The following is a 22,282-nucleotide window of genomic DNA, read 5'->3' as shown; positions in this document are numbered from 1 at the left end:
ATTACTTTCAAAATAGTTTTTTTAAGGTTTGCTTGATCGGAAAGATCAATATATACAAAGAGACAGACGGACAAAAAGGCAAACAGAGATACAAGCGGAATTGTAAGGTAACATTTAAATAGGATCTAAATGAAGTCATGAAGGATCTAAATGAAGTCGAAATTGATAGACTAACAAAGATAGGTGATAGAAAGACAGACAGACAGACAGACAGACGGACAGATAGACGGACATATCTTTAACAAAAATCTCAATGATTCAAGCGAAAATCTTTGTTATAAAACTTTATTCAAAATTACCGTTTGTTTAATAGCGAGAAAATACAAAAAGATAGAATATTGATACCAAGTAAGTTGGTATACTTTATATATTGATGTAGGGCACAACAAACTAGAAAATATTCTGTTGCTTACCAATTGATACTTGATTATAATTAAAATATATAACAAATCGATACTAATATAGCATTTTTAACAACGATAACGAGTTGTTATCTAATCGTATAAATGAAAATAAATGCAGTTATATTTGTTTGTTACAATGAAAAAATACGAAGTACTCACAACACCCACACCCCCCCCCCACCAAAAAAAAAAATAACCCAGCGAAAAAATTTAACACGTGGTTTCTTCGACTTTTTTCTAAAAATAAGGGGGCATAATTTCTTATAATTCATGATGTGTTCTTAAATGGTAAAAATTTTAAAAAATATATATACGCTAATCCAACAAAGTACTCAATATTTCATAGGATCACTTCTGTAGCTCAAGTACTAAATAATTAACTTTCAACGAGTTACAATTTTGTAAAAATATGTAATAATTCGTGGGATCATTGTACTAAATTAATTTAAAATTTCTGTGGGAGGAATTAGACAACCTAAATATTTTGCTGGGTAACACCAACGAAAATAAATACAATATTTGTTTATAAATATTAGGGTTAAATAAATTTGGTGATTATTGTTATTATTTGTTTTTGGGTATTGTTTTTGTTTTGATAACAGCAATTAAATTACGCTACAATAGTTTTAGCAGGTGATTAACCTGACAAACTGGGTTATACATACATACATATGTATATAAATACATATACAGTTGTATATATACATGCATGAATTCACACACACATACGTAAACATAAATATGTAATTATATTTATGAAAATTATAAACAAGTATACAGTTACACAAAATTATGATAAATTGCAATGAGTAATGATACAAAATATTATAATACCACTTATACAAACATATAATCGTCATAAGTATCTGTGTATCTATTTACATATGTATGTATGTATCCAGCTGATTTCTAGACAACAGTTTTTCCAAAACGCATACGTAGTCGCTTAAAAAAAATTACTTTGAGGAACTCTAATGCAGGTTCACTAATTCATGACGGTCACCCCGAACTGCAGGGTATTTAACTAGTTTACATCTGTGGTTGTAATTATGTTTGTGAGTGAGAATAATAATAACAAAACTGCAATTGTATTACTAAGTATCTATGTGCAATAACAAGTGCATACAATAACAATTTAAAGAGTAAAAAAAAAACACAACAATAACCAAAAAAACTAATTGTGTGTGAATGAAAGTACCGAATAATAAATTAAACAAAAAACAACAGCAGCGACACTGCTAAAAGTAAACTTCATTTAAAAGTGGTATCAGTTTAGTAGAAATATATATTTTTTTTATAAACGAAAAGCTTATCTGTGTCATACTACTGCTATAAAGATGACGTCAAAAATAATTGTGATAAATATGAAAAAAATTATATACTCATATTTATCTAGTCATACTCATATTGTAAACAATAAGGTATTTACGATAATTTGTTGAAAAATAATAATAAAAATAATATATAAAAAAATTACTGAATGGCATTTAAAAAGATACAATTATTGTTTTTTTTTTTTTTCTTAAATGCCATTCAGTATTTTCTTGCTGTTGTTTTTATATATTTTTTTATAAGCTCTTAAAACATGTTGTTAAATTTGTTGTCAAGTGAGTCAGAGTCAAAAGCAAATAGTCAAGATCAATTATTATTTGTGAAAATTTTAATTTTAAGCTTGAGTTAAGAAAATTAATGAAAATATGCATATTTATGTGTTTATGTGTTATGAGTCAGAAGACAAAATTACAAATTTAGTTTTAATTAAAATTTTCTTTAAAAATGTGTTACTGAAAAAAAAAATTATATGACAATATGTTATACGATATACAGCTTTTGATCTATAAAAATGTTTCTTATTCCTTTAAATGAAGATTGAACTTTTTATATTAAAACTTTTGATGAATAGAAGAAGTATTCTTTAAAAATCTTTTGATTAAGCAAAGTTTTTCTTATAAAGCTTTTGACAAATCTTGATTTTTTTCTCATAAAGCTTTTCATCAATCAACATTTTTCTTAAAAAAACATTTGTCGAGTTTTTGTTCTATAAAAGCTTTTAAAATAAAAAGTATAGCGAAGTTTTTCTAGTAAAACTTTTAATACATTGAAGTTTCCTTTATGTAGCTTTTAGTTAATATAAGTTTTTCTTATAAAGCTTTTAATTAATCTGAATTTTCTTCTAAAGCTTTTTATCAATAAAATTTTTCTTATTAAACATTTTCGATTCAAGATTTTAAAGTAAAATATATCGAAGTTTTTCTAGTAAAACTTTTAATGGATTGAAGTTTTCTTTATGAAGCTTTTGATTAATCTGAATTTTTCTTCTAAAGCTTTTGACTAATTCTTTTATAAAGCTTTTGATGAATCTTAACTTTTGTGATAAAACTTTTGTTCAATTAAAGCCTTTTATGAAAAATTTAGATCAAAGTTTTTCTTGTAAAGCTTTTTGTTAAGTTGAAGTCTTTATGAAGTTTTTAATTACTTAAAGTAAAGCTTTTGATTATAAATATTTTTTTAAAAAGCTTTGTATCAATCACATTTTATCTTATTAAACTATTTTCAATAAAATGTTCGAATGAAGTTTTTAAAATAAAATTTAGATGCAAGTTTTTCTACTAAAACTTTTGATGAATTGAAGTTATCTTTATAAAGCTTTTAACTAACCTAAGTTTTTCTTATAAAGCTTTTGATAAAACTCGACTTTTCTAAAAAAAAGCTTTTTATCAATAAAATTTTTTCTTATTAAACTTTTGAGGATAACTTTTACTAATAAAACTTTTGTTGAATTAAATTTCTTAAAATAAATTATAATTCGAAGTTGTTCCAGTAAATCTTTTGATGAATTAAAGTTTTCTTAATAAAGCTTTTGATTATGCTAAGCTTTCTTATAAAGCTTTTGATAAATCTTAATTTTTCTTATAACATCTTTTATCAATTAAAGTTTTTCGTATAAAATGTTGAGTGAATTAAATTTTTTCCAGCTTTTGATCGATCAATGTTTATCTTATGAAAACTTTTGTTGGATTAAAGTTGTTCCAGTAAAGCTTTGGCTCAATTTAAGATTTTCTTTTAGAAAGAAAAGGATTAAAATATTAAATCTACTGAAGTTTTTCCTGTAAAACTTTTGATATATTAAAGTTTTCTTAACAGTAAAACTGTTGATCAATGAAAATGTTTTCTGTCAAGCTTGAGATCAATCAACTTTAAAAAAAACATTATTTATAGAAATATTTTTTAAATTGATATTTAAACAATTGTATAAATAATTAAATTATTTAATAAAATTACAAAGAAAAACCTTTCAGAAGCCGAAAACTTCTTCTACAAATAGTTAATTTATTTTTCATTTATCTCAAACTAAAAAAAACACCTTTTATTTGTAATTTTTTTGTATTTATCTGTCAATCGACTGACTCACTTTTTTTCGTGTTTTTTTTCAATTTTCTTATATAAATTTCTGTCATGAAATTCATTCATGATTCATGCATTGTTCGTTACTGTTGTTTGTTTGCAATAAAAATTATTGAAATTCAAACGTCATATTTGTGTCTTCAACAAACTAGAAAATGAAATGTTGTTGAGGAAATTGCAACAAAAAAAAAGCACGTTTTCTTTTCAAAACTTTCTTTTTTTCCTCATTTTAGTTGTTAGTCAATTTTATTATTTATTGTTGAATTGTGTGTGTGTGGTGGTTGTTTGGTTTGGTTTGTTATAAATTCTTGTACAAATTTATATAAAAAGTATTTTTTTTTTTTTTTTTTTTGGCTAAATGTAGTTATAGCCAACTTGTTGCCTTTTTATTATACTAGTAAATTTACCGTTAACAAACTGTATTGAATGTACATATATATGTTTTTCATTTGTTCATATACATATCTGAACCTCATATTCTGCTATTCTTTTTAGTCAGTCAAACCTTGTCACCAAAACCTATTTCTAGTTTGTTCATGCCTCACGAACTCTACGTGCTTTCAAATAATTCGTTATAAATGGCAACGCTACATTATTTTTTTTTTTTTAATATTTCTTTTAAGTATTTATAACAAAAACACAGTAAGTAAAATACTACAACTGTCAATGACTTTTAAAATTGTAAAAAAAAATATGGAGTTGAATGTTGTTTTAAAGGTTAAGTAATAAACTAAATTGTATGTTCAGTTTTGCTTTTTAAAGAATATGGTTTTAAAAAATCTTTTTAGAAACATATAAAGAAAATTATAAGGGACAAAAAACAAGATTATCTAAAACAACTTTGTAACTCCCTATTTGTAATGAGTTATTTAAATGCTTATTTGTAAGCGAGAGTGGTAACTGCCTGCCTCTAATGACATCAATGCCAAAGGACATCAATGCCAAAGGAATTATTACTTTTTAATGTAAAGTTTTTGCTGGGATATATTACCCAACATTTTCTAAATTCTCGTTTAAAAACAAACACTTTTTTTTCAATTAAATTCCAATCCAATCAATTAAAAATTTATATTTCATTGTTTATCTTTAATCTTTACCCTTGAACGCCTTAATATAAAGTGTTTTGAAAATTTGCAAAATTTTCTATTCATATTTGTAATTTAAATTCCTTAATAAATTCTTTGTTCATATACAGTTTTTGTGTTTTTTGTTTACAGTTCATCAAGTTATTTAATTGTAGCAAGCAAATTTTTGTTTTCTCTACATTTTTCATTTCATTCAGTTATTCGTTCATTCTTTAAATAAACAACAGATTTGAATATTCACTAGTTGTTGTGCCAGTTAACTCTACAACAGTTTGCAGGAAGTTTATAAACAAAATTATTCTTAAAGAATTTTTGTTAATTTTTCTCTTTTTTACTTTGCATACACAATTTATGCATAAAACTATATTTAATTTTTGTAATATAAACAATCAACATTGTTTTTGTAGGTTTTGCAAAAGAAAAAACTAAAACCAAACAATACAAATTATAATATTTATTCATGAAATTGTAAACCAATAGACAAACAATTTAAAATTTTATTTATTGCCTTAAATACATGCGGTTACAGAGTAGCTGTGCTGCATAATTGTATATTTTATTTAAATAGATTTAACTCTTAGAGGTTTATTTTTTTATAGGAAATTACTGAAAAAAAACACATCACAAATTTGTAAATGTGTTTAGCTCTGACTGTGAGTGTTTTAAATTAGAAAATTTTAATTGGTATTGTGGTTTTTAAGTGTTTTAAATTTTATTATGTAAGAAAAAATAATTGATTAGAAATGAACGCTTTACGACAAACTACTACTCACCTATAAATTAACTTAAAATTTTAGTTATACAAAAGCTTTTATAAAATAACATAAATTTATAAACACATTATTGGTCTGACAAAGTTTTCTAGTAAAATTTTGATCCAGTAAAGTTTTTCTAGTAAATTTCTTCATCGATAAATGTTTTTCTAGTAAAATTTTCATTGATCAAAGTCTTTCTAATAAAATTTTCATCGATCAAAGGGTTTGTAGTAAAATTTTCATCGATCCAAGGGTTTCTAGTAAAATTTTCTTCGATCAAAGGTTTTCTAGTAAAATTTTGATCGATCAAGGGTTTTCTAGTAAAATTTTGATCGATCAAAAGTTTTCTAGCAAAATTTTGAACGAACAAAGTTTTTTCAATAAAATTTTGTGTCGATCAAAGTTTTTCTAGTATAATTTTGTGTCGATCAAAGTTTTTCCAGTAAAAATTTGATCGATCAAAGGGTTTCTAGTAAAATTTTCATCGATCAAAGGTTTTCCAGTAAAACTTTGATCAATCAAAGTATTTCTAGTAAAATTGTGTGTCGATCAAAGTTTTTCTAGTAAAATTATCATCGATGAAAGGTTTTCTATTAAAATTTTGATCAATCAAAGGTTATCTAGTAAAATTTTGATCGATCAAAGTTTTTCTAGTAAAATTTTGATCGATCGAAGTTTTTCTAGTAAAATTTTGATCGATCGAAGTTTTTCTAGTAAAATTTTGATCGATCAAAGGGTTTCTAGTAAAATTTTGATCGATCGAAGTTTTTCTAGTAAAATTTTGATCGATCGAAGTTTATTTTAGTAAAATTTTGATCGATCGAAGTTTATTTTAGTAAAATTTTGATCGATCGAAGTTTTTCTAGTAAAATTTTGATCGATCGAAGTTTTTCTTGTAAAATTTTGATCGATCGAAGTTTTTCTTGTAAAATTTTGATCGATCGAAGTTTTTCTTGTAAAATTTTGATCGATCGAAGTTTTTCTTGTAAAATTTTGATCGATCGAAGTTTTTCTATTAAAATTTTGATCGATCGAAGTTTTTCTAGTAAAATTTTGATCGATCGAAGTTTATTTTAGTAAAATTTTGATCGATCGAAGTTTATTTTAGTAAAATTTTGATTGATCGAAGTTTTTCTAGTAAAATTTTGATCGATCGATGTTTTTCTTGTAAAATTTTGATCGATCGAAGTTTTTCTAGTAAATTTTTGATCGATCGAAGTTTTTCTAGTAAAATTTTGATCGATCGAAGTTTTTCTAGTAAAATTTTGATCGATCAAAGTTTTTTTTAGTAAAATTTTCTTCAATCAAAGTTTTTTTAATAAAATTTTCTTCTATCAAATTTTTTTTTAATAAAATTTTCTTCTATCAAAGTTTTTTTTAGTAAAATCTTATTCGATCAAAGTTTATTTTAGTAAAATTTTAATCAATCAAATTTTTTTTAGTAAAATTTTGATAGATCAATGTTTTTTTAATAACATTATGATCGATCAAAGTTTTTTGTAGTAAAATTTTGTTCGATCAAAGTTTTTTAAATAAGATTTTGTTCGATCAAAGTTTTTTAAATAAATTTTGGTAGAGCAAAGTTTTTTATAGTAGAACTTCGATGGATTAAAATTTCTTTTAGTAAACTTTTCATCGATTAAAGATTTTTTAGTAAAATTTTCATCGATTAAAATTTTGATTGATCGAATTAGAAACGATCGGAGATTTTTTGGTCAAATTATCGATGGATTAAAGATTTCTAATAAATATTTAATTGATTATAATAGTTTTGGTAAAACTTTTGATGGTACAAAGTTTCTTTAGAAAAACTGTTTATGTATTCAAGTTTCGAAAATTTCGATAGTTTTGGTCTGACCGATTAAATCTCATAAACATAAAACATTTGATCAAAGTTCATTTATAAAACTTTTGATTTTAAAACTTTCTCGTAAAACGTATAATCGATTAAAGCTTAATGGCAAAGTTTTTAAAATGTTTGGTCGACTACAGCAAATCAATTGAAATTAATGTTTTTGTGGTAAAACTTGTGATCGTTCAAAATTTTTCTGTAATTTTGTTTATAGATCAAAGTTTTTATAAAGCTTTTGTTTAGGCCAAGTTTCTCTTGCAACATTTTTCAGAGGCTTTAAAGTTTTTGATTACTGAAAGCTCTTTTGAATAATCCTTTGATCGATGATCAACGTTTTTTTATAAAGCTTTTGATTAATCAAAATTTTTCTTATTGAACTTTGAATGAATAAAACTTTTTGTAAAACTTTTGATCACTTAATAAAGTTCTTCTTCTTTTGAAATGTTTAATATTTCTAGTAAATCTTCTTCTAGCAAGCTTTTCTATAAAGCTTTTTAGCTTTAGTTAAGGTTTTTCTTACAAAAAATTTTTTAAGCTAATGATCAGTGAAAGCTTTTTTTAATAAATGTTGAAGCTGAAAGTAAAAATATTTTACTACTAAAACTTTTGATCGATGAAAGTTCTGGTGATCGATTAGAGTTTTTGTAGTGAACACTTATATCAACACTTTTGATCATTTAAAGCTTTTCTTTTGAATTATTGAAAAACTTTGGATTGACTAAAGTCTCTCTTCAGATAAAATTTTCAGATAAAATTTTGCTCGATCATAGTATATCTAATAAAGAAGTTTGTTGTAAGTTAATTTCATAAAGTTTTAAGTAAGTTAATTTCATAAATTTGTTAATGTCCACCTTTTATTATCCAGTTCTAAAAGTTTTTACTGTTATTTTTTTGTAACCACAGAAAACATTACTTGTACTTGTTTGAAATATCATTTCCCTTTTCTTTTCCCCAGATAACCATAAATAATAGTTACATTAAAAAAAACACACAAAAACATATATTTGTTTCAAAATATCCCCAAAAACATTAATCATGATATTATATATTTCAACGGAAATATTTTTTGAGTGTAGTTTTCAAAAATAAACAAACAACAAATTCTTCTACTTATAGCATAAAAAGCTTTTTCGCACAAAATCAACAGCAACAATAAAAGTTGTTCAAATTGCGGTTAAGAATAGTAGTAGTATTCAATAATATTTTTATACTATAGTCTGTCTTCGTCTATGTACCCATTCGAACTCATAGTAAAACAGTTTAGTTCATTGCACCTTTTTCTACCGGGTCTCAAGTTAAATAAAAATACAAAATATAAAATAAGTTTTTTGAACTTTTTTTGTTCACATTTCGTTGGGGTTTTCGTTAATGTTTTTTGTCTTTACTGACTTGAAAGTTTGTAAACATTTTTTGTATTTTATATATTTTATTTATATGTATAGCAGCAAGTACAGCAGCTAACACAAACATACAAATATATAAAATATTGCAACATATTTAAATAAAAAGGAAATCTACAAATACTATATAGAGAGGCAGGTAAACATACAAACGCTAAGTTTAACATATGGTTAAGGTAAAAATTCAACTATAGACAGACAGACAGACAAACATACATCTGAATAAGTCTGAATAAATGTTTATATGCAGATGAGCATTAAAAATTTATAATTACAAATGATGCAAGTTGGCAGTCAGACATGGATGGAGTCAGTCAGGCAAACTGGGTGTTATATATGTATGTATATACAGCAATACAGACATGAATGAACAAATGTTAAAAATGCATCACGCAATTATATAAAACACCTATACACAAACATTAATGCAGAAATGCATAAATATGTACATACATAGATAGTATATCAACATATTTATACATATATATTTTATATAAATATATGAGAAAAAAAACTCATATAAAACCTCAATTTGGTACAAGTATTTTTTTTATTTTTGTAAAGTTTGTACAATATAATGGAATCATAACATCAGAAAATGAAAAAAAAATGGTACAATAAACTACAGGGGTAACCTGTGTATTAACAACAAATATGAATTCAACAGCAACAACAAAAAATAAATCCAAAACAAAATTTTCTGTTCTGCAAAAACAAATCTGTAAAGGAAATGTATGTTAACAATTTGTTTTACTGCAGTTGTTTGTAAAAAAAAATAATATTATATATTTTTTAATAATTTAACAAAATCATTTTTACTTTTTACTTTAATGCATAAATAAATTTGATTTTCCTTTGTGGTGTCAGCTTTTCCTCATAGAGGGTCGGTTTAAGAGTAATAGATTAACACAAACATTTTAATAAAAATTCAAACAATATATTTCAGTTAAACAACTCAACATAAAATTTTTAGTAAAAATTGTAAAGTTAAAAAAAAGTAAATTAATAAAAAGTCTTTGTGAAAAATTTTGTTCGATGAAAGTTTTTTGAGTAACATTTTAAAAGATCAAAGTTTTTGGATTACAGAATTGATCGATTAAAGTTGTTTGAGTAAAATTTTATTCGATTAAAGTTAGTTGAGAAATATGTTGATCGATCAAAGTTGTTTGAGTAAAATTTTGATCGATCAAAGTATTCTGAGTGAAATTTTGATCGATCAATGGTTTCTGGGTAAAATTTTGATCGACAAAGTTTTATGAGCAAGATCGATGAAAGTTTTTTGAGTAACACTTTAAAAGATCAAAGTTTTTGAAGTAAAATATTAATCGTTAAAGTTGTTTGAGAAAAGTTTTGATCGATCAAAGTTGTTTGAGTAAAATTTTGATCGATCAAAGTTTTCAGAGTAAAATTTTGATCGATCAAAGTATTCTAAGTAAAATTTTGATAGATTAAAGTTTTTTTGTTTTGGAGTAAAATGTTGATCGCTTGTTGTTGTTTGAGTAAAGTTATGTTTGAGCAAAGTTTTCTGATCGACAAAGTTTTTTGAGTAAAATTTGGATCGATAAAAGTTTTACTGAGTCCTAAAGTTTTGATCGATCAAAGTTGTTCGAGTAAAATTTTGATCGATCAAAGTATTCTGAGTAAAATTTTGATCGATGGCAGTTTTTTGAGTAAAATTTTAAAAGATCAAAGTATTCTGAGTAAAATTTTGATCGATAAAAGTTTTATTGAGTCCTAAAGTTTTGATCGATCAAAGTTGTTCGAGTAAAATTTTGATCGATCAAAGTATTCTGAGTAAAATTTTGATCGATGACAGTTCTTTGAGTAACATGTTAAAAGATCAAAGTTTTCTGAGTAAAATTTTGATCGATCAAAGTATTATGAGTAAAATTTTGATCGATGACAGTTGTTTGAGTAAAATTTTAAAATATCAAAGTATTCTGAGTAAAATTTTGATCGATAAAAGTTTTATTGAGTCCTAAAGTTTTGATCGATCAAAGTTGTTCGAGTAAAATTTTGATCGATCAAAGTATTCTGAGTAAAATTGTGATCGATGACAGTTCTTTGAGTAACATTTTAAAAGATCAAAGTTTTCTGAGTAAAATTTTGATCGAGCAAAGTATTCTGAGTAAAATTTTGATCAATGCCAGTTCTTTGAGTAACATTTTAAAAGATCAAAGTTTTCTGAGTAAAATTTTGATCGATGACAGTTCTTTGAGTAACATTTTAAAAGATCAAAGTTTTCTGAGTAAATTTTGATCGATGAAAGCAATTTGAGTAATATTTTAAAAGATCAAAGTTTTTGGAGTAAAATTTTGATCGATTAAAGTTGTTTGAGTAAAGTCGTCATCGATCAAAGGTTTCTGAGTAACATTTTCAAAGATCAAAGTTTTCAGAGTAAAATTTTATTCGACCAAAACTTTTCTAGTAAAATTTTGATCGACTAAGTTTTTTGAGTAAAATTTTAATCGATCAAAGCTTTTATAGTAAATTTTTGATCAATTAAAACTTTCTGAGTAAAATTTTTATCGTTTAAGCTTTTTGAGTAAAATTTTAATCGATCAGTTTCTTGAGTAAAACAGTGATCGAGTAATATGTTGATCGATCAAGGCTTTCTGAGTAAAATTTTTTCCGTTTAAGCTTTTTGAGTTAAATTTTTATCGATTCAAAGTTTTCTGAGTTAAATTTTCATTGATAAAAGTTGTTTAAGTAATATTTTGATGAATTGAAGTTTTTTGAGTAAAACTTTGATCGATAAAAGTTTTATAAATAAAATAATTTTAAAAGATGAAATTATTTTGAATAAAGTTTTTCAAATTGTTTTGAAAAAAAGTCTTTAGTTCAAAATTATAAACTTTTGGAGCGAAATTTTCACCATTTAAAGTTTTTTGGGTAAACTATTGATCGATCATAGTTTTTTGAGTAAAATTTTATTTGACCTAATTTTTTCGTAGTAAAACTTTGATTGAAACTAGTTTTTTGAGAAAAAATTTTATCAATAAAAACTTTTTGTGAAAAAATTTGATGGATCAAATATTTAGCAACAGAAGCTTCTCAAGTAATATTAATATTCAACATAGATTTTCTAGAAATTTTTTTACATTTTATCCGATCACTGTTTGTGTAGTAGGTCAATTTTTGAACCATCAATTTCTTCTAGAAAGCATATTTGATTAATAAAATTTATTGTAGTAAAAGTTTTTGATTCATTTAAGTTTTTCTATTATAACTTCTGATTAGTCAAGGATTTTTTTTTAAAATCGTTTCATCGATCAAAGATTTTTTAATAGAAATTTAAATCGATCGAAATTTTTCAAACTTTTGCTTTAAAAATATATTCGATCGAAGCTTTTCAATTGAAACTTTTAATGAATCAAAATTTTTCTATTAAAGCTTTTCATCGATAAAAAATTTCTATTAAAACTTTTGATACGATCAAAAGTTTTAATGTAAAATGTTCAAAGCTTTTCAAGTAAAACTTTGATACCACAAAGTAGTGGTATATATGATCGTTCAAAGTGCCGAAATTCATTTATAGCTTTTAAGTCTTTAAGCTTTTCATCGATAAAAAATTTCTATTAAAACTTTTGATACGATCAAAGGTTTTAATGTAAAATGTTCAAAGCTTTTCAAGTAAAAATTTTATACGACAAAGTAGTATGTGATCGTTTAAAGTGCCGAAATTCATTTATAGCTTTTAAGTCTTTAAGTCAAGTATTTAGCCTGATCTTTTAGTTTAATCTACATACATATTTCAAGCTTTTAATCAGGAACACTTGAAACCGGTTCTTTTACTTTCATAAAAGAAATATAGAAAAACAAAATTATGAAGTACTTTTGCTGACTGATTCATTCATTCATTTCACATGCACTTTTGATAATGATGCAAGGGCGTATTTAATGTATATCATTAGTAGGTACTCTCATACAAACATATAGACAATTATACAAACTTGGTAATATTTAATTCTTAGCTTGACTTTACTTTATATTTTATAAACATATTTTCATTTATTTAGGTTTTTTTTTGCATTTTCTATAAATTATTTAAAAATTTTCCTTTTGATGTAAGTATGTGTATAGAATATGTATGAGTATACTTATAACCGGCAATTTGAGAGGTTGTTAATGCATTACATGTTATTATTGCATGAAGACAATTATTACTTTAGAGTCTTTAAGTAATCTAGAGAGTAAACATATTGAGCTTAATGGACTGTCTTCAATAAAGTTCGTATCAGTTTTACTTTTTGAAACTTACTAGTTCGGTATGGTCACTCACAACTGCTGGGTAAAACGGTCGGTGTATGTATGAACTTACTAAAGTACAGTGTACCTTATATACGTAGGTGCCTTTTATATTGTAGACATAATAAGTACCATTATAAAGAAATATTTTTCCAACTCTAATGTCTGTATTTTTCTTAATACTACTACAAATTGTTAAGGTATTTTTAGTTTGCTACAGCAGGTAGAAAATTCAAATGATAGAGATGAACAAATTAGATTGTATTTTAAACGATTTTGAATTTCAAATAAGATTTTAAGATAACATTCAAGTTAGAATTACAAAGTCTAATGTTATAAAGTAAAATAGAAAACAAACTGTGTGATTTTACTTGTTTGTTTAGTAGAGCATTTATGATTCGTTTTGTATGCTTTTATTTTGCTACGAAATATGTTTATGTCTTGAAGGTATTTAAAATATGTACATACTTTCATATATTTCTATATATGTATGTACATATATTTTTTTGTTGATAATGAAGAAGTAGTAGAAGAAGAAAAAAACTCAATTGTTTTAACAGCTGCTTTAAAAATAATAATAAATTCAGGTATCACTTCAATTTGTCTAATTGGATGAACATACATGAATTCATTTAAAACATAAAATTTAATGAAATGAATACAAAATGAACCTAAAAGTAAAGGATATGTATAAAATATGTTAATTTAATAAGATTTTTGTAAAAAAAAAATAATAATAAATTAAATAATTAACAAAATTATGTAATTTAAAATAATATTTGTAGATTTGTGGTTTAAAAGGCGATATAAAGTTATTGGTAATTTAATTTTTAATAATTACAAAATCATTAGCAAACAACAAGTTTTCTTTCTTTTGTCGGCATTGCCGAATCTCCAGCATACTACATTTTATTAACAGCAATATATTTTTCTATTAAAAAAATTTTAAATTTTTTTGTTGTAAAATATTTTAAAAAAATTTTTCGAAAAAATATTTTTTTTAATATTTTATATATTTTTTTTAAATTTATTAATATTTTTTCTTAGAAACAAATTTTTTAAAAAATATTAAAATTTTTTTCATTACTTTTTAATATTTTCAAAATATTTATTAAGACTTTATTAGAAATGTTCCTCTAATTGTAGGAAATCTTGTGTATAGTAAAAAAAAAATAAGATAGTATAGTCAGTCATGAACGACCATATTATACTCTACACCAGTTTTCAGTTTATTTAAAATGTTTTTTATATGATATTATTGATTAACACTTACGTCGGATTTAACCTCATTATACCCTACACCACTATAGTGGGGGAGGGTATTATGCGTTTGTGCTGATGTTTGCAATACCCAAAATATTGGTACTATAACCACTTTAAAGTATACCAATCGGCTCAGAATCTGAATCGATTTAGCTATGTCCGTCCATCCGTCCGTCTGTATGTCTGTCTGTCTGTCTGTCTGTCTGTCTGTCTGTCTGTCTGTCTGTCTGTCTGTCTGTCTGTCTGTCTGCCTGTCTGTCTATGTAAACTTTGTGCGCATACTGCAGGTCGCATTTGGTTAAAATCGGCCCATTATTTCGCCTAGCACCCATACCCCCCGAATAGGGCTTTTGAGCTTGTAATTATGTAAAATTTTGTAGAATTTCTACCAAAAATGATAAATCTTAGTTTTATATAAGTTTAAATAATAGTGCCGATTTTCGTAATGATCGAGCCTCATACAAAGTGTCCTTCAGAAAATGACTTAAAGGTGAAAATTCACCTTTACAGACTAGTATCACGATGATATTCTTCATAAATAACTTTAATGTCATCGTAAATCGCTCTACCAAAAGTTATACGGATAGTACCATATATTCTCACAGGTATAGGGTATCATATGGTCGACCATGCCCGAATACATTCTTACTTACTAGTTTATTTAAAATGTTTTTTATATGTTTTTATTATTTATCACTTATGTCGGATTTAACCTCATTCTTATATATTTATAAGATTTGTATAATTTAAGGTTTTTTGGCGTTACAAACATCAGCAAAATCATATAATACCAGCATATAACGTATATAGGGTATGATAAAACAACAAAAACATATAACCGTGTATAAAGTGGATCAAAAGGGGACCAAAATTATGAAAAAGTTCGACAAATAGGAAAATTAGTACTTTCGTATATTAAGACTGATTTTTGTCGCATATACATAGATTTTGAAAGCTTTTTAAAGTTTTAGAAACATGTTTGTTTCGAAAGCCAATGGACTTAAAACGGGGAAAAAGGAGAATTTAGAGTTCTTTAGTAAATTATTGATAAATATGAATATTTTAATGCAACAAAATACTCAAAAATATAATGCTTTCATATAATTTAAACTAAACGGGTAAAATGGGTAAATGCTTGTGATTCTGGTACTTTTTGGGTACCATTTTGTAAATGTGAATAAACTTTGATTTATACTTTAACAAAAATTGCATTTGAACACTCAAAATAGATCATGTTTTTATATAATTTAAACTAAATGGGTAAGTACTTTTAGTTTTGGTACTTTTTGGGTACCTTTTCATAAATATAGTTTCAAATGAAAGAACTTTGATGTAAACCTTTATAAAAGTCGCATTTAATTATTTCTGAAGTGCATCTGAGCCGATTGTTATCGTTTATATAGTTTGTAGTACCATTGTCTTAAATTTTTGTTATTAAGAAACTTTTTTTATTAACAGATTTTATAACCATTTTAACTTTATAATAATAATAATAAAAAACTCTTCACTAAGTACATTGAAATCTTTTTGTCACTTTGCGAAAATTCATAAATCTTGTTACATTTAAAAAGAGAAAAACATAAAACTAATAACTATTTAGCCTTAGGCCATCATTATGGCTATATAAAGGGTGTGTCTTTAAAGCTAATAACTTTCTAAATAAACAGTTGCATTTGAATCTCATCACTTACATAGAACCTCCTGAGAAAACACCCTTTTTAAGGGTTATATTTGGCAAAGAATAAAAAGCCGCCTTCTCTCATTCCTAAGGCCATAAGTGGTTTGTGCTTTATCTATGTTTTATCAGCATGCAGAACTTCTTTTTTTTCCCGCTTTAGATGAGTGTATTTCAGCAATACTTTCTGTTTTTACCATAATTCTACATTTTTTTACACCAGCAATTTTTTTCCCCATTTTTGCCTCATAATTTTGCAGCTTAATCAAAGAAGTTGTGAAACTACTTTATTGAAATTAAAAAACCAGCACATTTAACCATGATCTAATTTTGTTTTTTTTTTTTATTCTTCTTCAATTCATCCATACAAAAACCACGTTTTATATTTCAATAACAAGAACTTTGATACAAAGAATAATAGGAGAGAAAAGAAAACGACAAAAAAAATAACTAAAAATAAATAAAACTGACTTAAAAACAATTTTCTTTATTTCGTATTGTGAAAAAAAAGAAAACCGAAAAGGTAACAAACTGAAGACATGATACAGAGCAAAAGTCAAACCAGAACAGAGCAACTTAAACAGAATGAGGTGAAAAAGAAAAATCCAAATAAAGAACGAAAAAAACGTTATTTTCAATTTAAGTCATAAAATGAAATAATAATAAAAAACGGGTTAAAAACGTAAAGACAGATATTAAAAATTAAACTGAAAAAAACACGCAAACACTGCAATAAGAATGGAGGGATACAAAGAAAACCATACAAAACATAAAGAAAACAATCAAAAACGTTTGAGTAGAGACAAAAACAACAGCAACAGAAGAATCTACTTAGAAACAAGTTAATAACATTTTACCTGTCTATGTAGAGATACATACATAAACAATCTAGGTGTAGAAGTATCTGGGCGTGTGTGTAAATTGAGTATCTTTCAGTTTGTTGCTGGTCGCAGAGAGTGTGGAGCAAAAAGTAGTAAGCTAGACTTGCGCAGTGGGAGATTCATTTAAACAGATATTAAATAGTTTTTTTTTTTTTTTTTTTTAAATGAGCAACAACAAATTTATGGTGCCATGATAGTTTAGGTTAAAGAAATGAAAAATCGTTTTAATAATAAATTTAAACAATATGTTTTACTTTTTTTTGGGTCATAAATTTTGTTGTATTTTTTTGTTTGTTTGTTAATTTAAGAAATAGTTTAAGATTTATTAAGCTTTCAAGAGATGGGAGTTAAGATTTTTTTGGGTAATTTCTTTAATATATTTTTATGTAAATTAGATGATGTTGCAAGTTTTGTATAAGAAATTTTTAAAAATTTTAATTATAAATAATTTCTTTTCTTATGATCAGACAATAGATTACACCACAGGTCAACAAATTTTAAATAGAGAGTTTAGTATTTTAATTATAATTATTTAAAGGCTGGATTTATGCTTAAGTGGAAATTCAGAATTTCTCTATCACTTCAAGTCTTCGAGAAATCGTTTGTATAAATATTAACGCGGTCTTGGCCTTTAGTAAGTTTTATGTCATTTTGAAAGGAAAATATCTGACATTTATTCCCTAGCTAAAAGCTTTTATTGAAAAGTAATGAGTACTTACACATAGGGAGTCAAAATATTGTAAAATTTTAAAAGTATATACTATTTGTAATTACTTATTAAAGTAGTTATTTGTAAGTGAGAGTGATAAGTACTTGTCTCCAATGTGTTAAAATATTGAGTTAAAGTTGTAATGCATAAAGTAGTCAAAAGCTTTTTCAACTTTTAAACTCTACTTTTCAATGTAAGTTTTTACTGGGATTATATGCATATCTTAGTACATAAAAGTAATCCAGACGGTATATGGTAGTCATTGCAAACTATGTTGTTGTGTAAGTACAAATTATTACCAAGCTTTTGTTTTTATTCTCGGAGTTATGTATGAAAGATTCCATCTTTGTTTTCTCCCTATTACCATTTTTCTGGTTAAATTTCTGTAAGCATGCGCACTAAAAAAAACTCGAAAACTTTTAAAAAATACGATGTTTTCTTTATTCTCCTGAATATCTAAATCATATTTCACTATTAGCTGGCATACACCATTAGCTCAAATTTTATTTAGTTTTGAACTTTTGAAAATTTTCCATTTACTCAAATTATAAGTAAAATTTTCAAACATATTTTAATTATTTCATATTTGAAATATTTGTTATTTTTCTAAATTATTAAGGATAAAGTTTATATACAATTATTCTATTTTAATTTCCTTTTTATTGTGCAATATATGTATATTAAAAACACACCAACCAATATAGAAGAAACTTTCTCATTAAAAACTTTTGGAATTCATTACACATATTAGTTGTAATATTTAGAGTGGCCATAGGTTTATGTAAAATTAAAAATTGTTTTGATTTTTAATTCGAAAAATAAATAAGAAGAACAAGTAAGAAATCTATATTTGTCTTTGCCGAATCTTATATACCCTACACCCTAGTGTGTTAAAAAAATAATTTTATTAAATTTCATTTAATTTTTCCGACTCCACTATTTCTTAAGCAATAATAAAACAACAACAATTAACGCCAAACGAAATAAAATACAAAAACAAAACATGCAAAGCATTAAAACCAAAACACACCCAAACATACGTTTTTTCGATAAGCAATGCTGATGTTTCTTTTTTTGATGAAATTTTCAGAGGTTGTCTCGAATTTTTGCTCATATCTCCGGATTTTGCTGATTTAATAGGAAACTTCTAGAAAGCATATCTAACAGAATTATTGAAAATTTTGACCCCGAAGATATCTGGGGTCTTCAGAGAATTGATTTCAACAGACACGCAGAAGAACAGACAGACGGACAGACAGACAGACAGACAGACAGACAGACAGACAGACAGACGGACATGGCTTTATATGGACGGAAAATGATATTGTAGAAATTACAAATGGAATGACAAACTTACATACATATACGTATGTATATACCCTTCTCACAAAGTTAAAGACTTCAGTAGAAATTAAGGAAAAATTCTCAAAAATCCATATTTTTGTATATCAAATGAAAGGTCTCTGAAATGTCATTCTTTGGATGTACTTATCTTTAAAAATGTATGAAAATCATGGGTTTTGTTTGAATTTTGATTATATCAGTCCAATTTGCGGTTGTCAGCAAAGTGATATCAGAATTCAAAGTAGTTTTTTTAACGGGTCACGAAGGTGAAGATTTTAGCACTAGCCTTAGACCAAGATTATGAGTACAAAATTATTCCGTTTGTACTTTTCTTCTTTTCGAAAAATAACTTTTTTACAATAATTATAAAAAAAGAATTCTAAAAAATTTCATTATTTCGAAGTGCGTTGCCACCTAATTTACTTTTGTCTTGTATTATTGCTATTTCTAGACCTGCGCACATCATATTAACTAGTTAGTGTTGCCAATATAATGAATTTTGTTATTTATTTAAGAACTAATCCTCAATGCACCTCGATTTTGTTGGGCAATTTCTAACTTGCCCCTTTTTAAAAGCTTTCAGGTCATGAGTCTCTGTTTAAATAAAAATCAAGAATAATACAATTGAAAACTTCAGCCTTCAGTTATAAATGTTTTAAGTTAGAATTATTTGTAATTTGTAAACTTGAGCTTGATAAAAGCTTTCGTGAAAAAGGTTCAAAAAGGAATTTCAAAATCCCAAAAACTGTAATGCAGAATAAAACAAAAAATGTATGTAACTTTTAAAAAAGCTTTTAGGTCATGCGCTCCTGTTTAAATTCAATGACAAAGGTTTTGCATAAAAAATTTCTAAAAAATATGATCAAAAACTGAAAAAAAAGCTCAACTGCAAAATAAAACAAAAATTATAACTTGACCCTAAAAAAGCTTTCGGGTCATGCGCTGCTGTTTAAAACGTTTTGAATAGAAATAATGTAAAAGGTAATTGAAATCTAAGAAAACTTTAATCCGGAATAAATCTAAAATGTTTTCTTACAAATTCTAATTTGACCTTAAAAAAAGCTTTACGGTCATGCGCCTCTGTTTAACTAAAAACCAAGAAAAGTAACAACTATCAGGGGATTTTTTCAAATTTCAAAATTAAAAGAAATTATTTGTCTTAAATTCATTTAAAATTAAAAAACGCATTTTCATCAAACACTAAGTCCCCTGTAACTTCAGTAATTTTGATTAATATATAATTTTTAATCCCCACCTCGAAATCAGGTTTAAGAATTAGTAAACAAAACCATTAAAATAATTTAAATATTTTCTAAAAATAACACATATTTTTTAAATGATTTCATTAAGCTTTTTTTCCAACTTGAACAAATAAAACCGGTTAAAAAATGCATCTTCTCTTTAAAATTCTCAAACAAATTACTCACCTGTTAAAATGGCTAAAATACACATAATCATATAGAATTTTTGCTGCTGGAGACCCATTTTGTTTAATAATTGTTGATACATGATGTTGAAATTAAAGTTGCTAATTTATTTATTTATTTATAATTTTTTCAATATATTTTTTTCTGCAATTAAGACAAAGCTTTTAAAAAATACAATTGGCACAAATGTATTTTGTTTTAAACTTTAAGCTTTTTTTGTTATGAAAAAATCTTTAACAATTTTTGTTTAAAGATTATTTTGTATTTTTTATTAATTTATTAATAATTTGTTATAAATATGAATAATAAAACACGTTTAAAATATTTTTTGTATAGCTTATAATTGAGTTTTTTTTCTAAATTGGCGCGCAACTCTTTTAGGTTTTTTTGAAAAAAATTCTTAGAATTTTTATTTTATTGAATATTGGAAAAATAATTTTTTTCTCTGCTAATACTTATTTATCTTATCAGAATTATTTTTTTTTCTAGTTTGCTGTTTAATTTTTGTTTTCGTTTACCACAGAATATATCTAGAAACCAACTTGAAATATATTTTTTTTTTATTTATTTGTATAAAAAAATATGCGGAGAAATTGTTGTGGTTGTCACTATAGAACACACATAAATTTGTGTTTTATTTGTATCTGTAAGATTTCGAATACACGAAGAACGTACAGAGGAAAAACGAACGAACGAATGTGAATGAATAAATGAGCGCGAGTGTTGTAAAAATATGACAACGTACGATGCAACAGTTACTAAACGACTGAGGCAATGTATGTTTATAAAGTTGCCAAACAGCTCAACTTTTCTGGTTGGTTTTTAGTATAGAGTTGTGTGTAGTAGTGGTGGTGGTGGCAGCAATGGTAGTAGTCATCGTTTGTCGTACTAGAATGGCATGGTTTGTTTTTGAAAACATTAAGATTCAAACACACATACATACGGGCACACACAGATACTCACATGCATATACATTAATGTGTGTATGTAATTGTATAAACATTTATACATACAAACAAATATAAACACACCACCAAACATAGTTGCATATAGATTCATATGTTCCATACATTTTATACTTTAATACTTCTACACACCACATCACAAACACAAAATATACAAACTTTACCGGAGTAAGAGTGTAATTTACACATAGATACAAACCTCTACACATACATATGCTGCTTGATTTTTCTATACATACAAACACATACTCACGCTATATGTGAGTTTGTAGTAGATGTTTTTTTGTTTTGTTTTAAGTTTGTTGTGTTTTGTTTTTGTATTTTTGAATTGTATACATTTCAACTTTTCAGATACACAATACTTGCAACAGCAGCAGCAATCGCCCGTATACATGTAAGTCTGTTTTTGTTTTTCATTTTCATACAACAAAGAAAAACTGAGCAACAAAAATAACAACAAATTAAACCAAGCAAACATTCATTGAAGTAAAAACGACCAACAACTAGCAACAGCAGCAACACAACAACATCTTTCATGCAATTGTTTGTTGGCAATTTTAGTTGGTTTACTTTGCAGTGAATGCATCTATGAATACGAGGATAGTTTGAAGAGGTATTTTAAAACATTTTATTGTTTGGATATTACTTAAATCTGTTATACCTCTCACGTCATTTTATTACTTTAAGTGAGCGACTGTTGAATTGGCATAAGCACATTGTTCAGTTATATATGTAATTGAAATATTCAATCTCTGACCATCGCAGTCCCGATGCTTCCAATCCGACAATGTTTAAATCATATCTGAAGCCTTCCTTGACTACATTCCACAACCACACTTAAGGAGAGGGCATCCTTCCTCACGCACATG

The 22,282-nt window shown here is 25.7% G+C and overlaps 1 protein-coding gene across 6 annotated transcripts in view; it reads right to left on the bottom strand.

Moving 5' to 3' along the window:
- LOC119599967 (fasciclin-3) overlaps window positions 1-21,218 on the bottom strand; it is a 243,190-nt gene extending 221,972 nt beyond the window's left edge. For 3 of the 6 annotated variants that reach the window (XM_037949938.1, XM_037949943.1, XM_037949941.1), the window contains exon 1: window positions 20,449-21,208. In XM_037949938.1, coding sequence (XP_037805866.1) covers window positions 20,449-20,530 — 82 coding nt within the window. In that variant the 5' untranslated portion in view covers window positions 20,531-21,208. Of the gene's footprint in view, window positions 1-20,448 lie in introns of all 6 variants that reach the window. The other 3 variants (XM_037949937.1, XM_037949942.1, XM_037949939.1) reach the window with 2 other exon arrangements.
- Between the last annotated feature and the right edge of the window lie 1,064 nt (window positions 21,219-22,282).

Source organism: Lucilia sericata, unplaced genomic scaffold, assembly GCF_015586225.1.
Source record: "Lucilia sericata isolate MDLA Ls3-8-SP2 unplaced genomic scaffold, ASM1558622v1 Contig000098F_arrow, whole genome shotgun sequence".
NCBI lineage: Eukaryota > Metazoa > Arthropoda > Insecta > Diptera > Calliphoridae > Lucilia > Lucilia sericata.
Note: the sequence above shows the minus strand (reverse complement) of the source record. Positions and strands in the feature narration are given on the sequence as shown.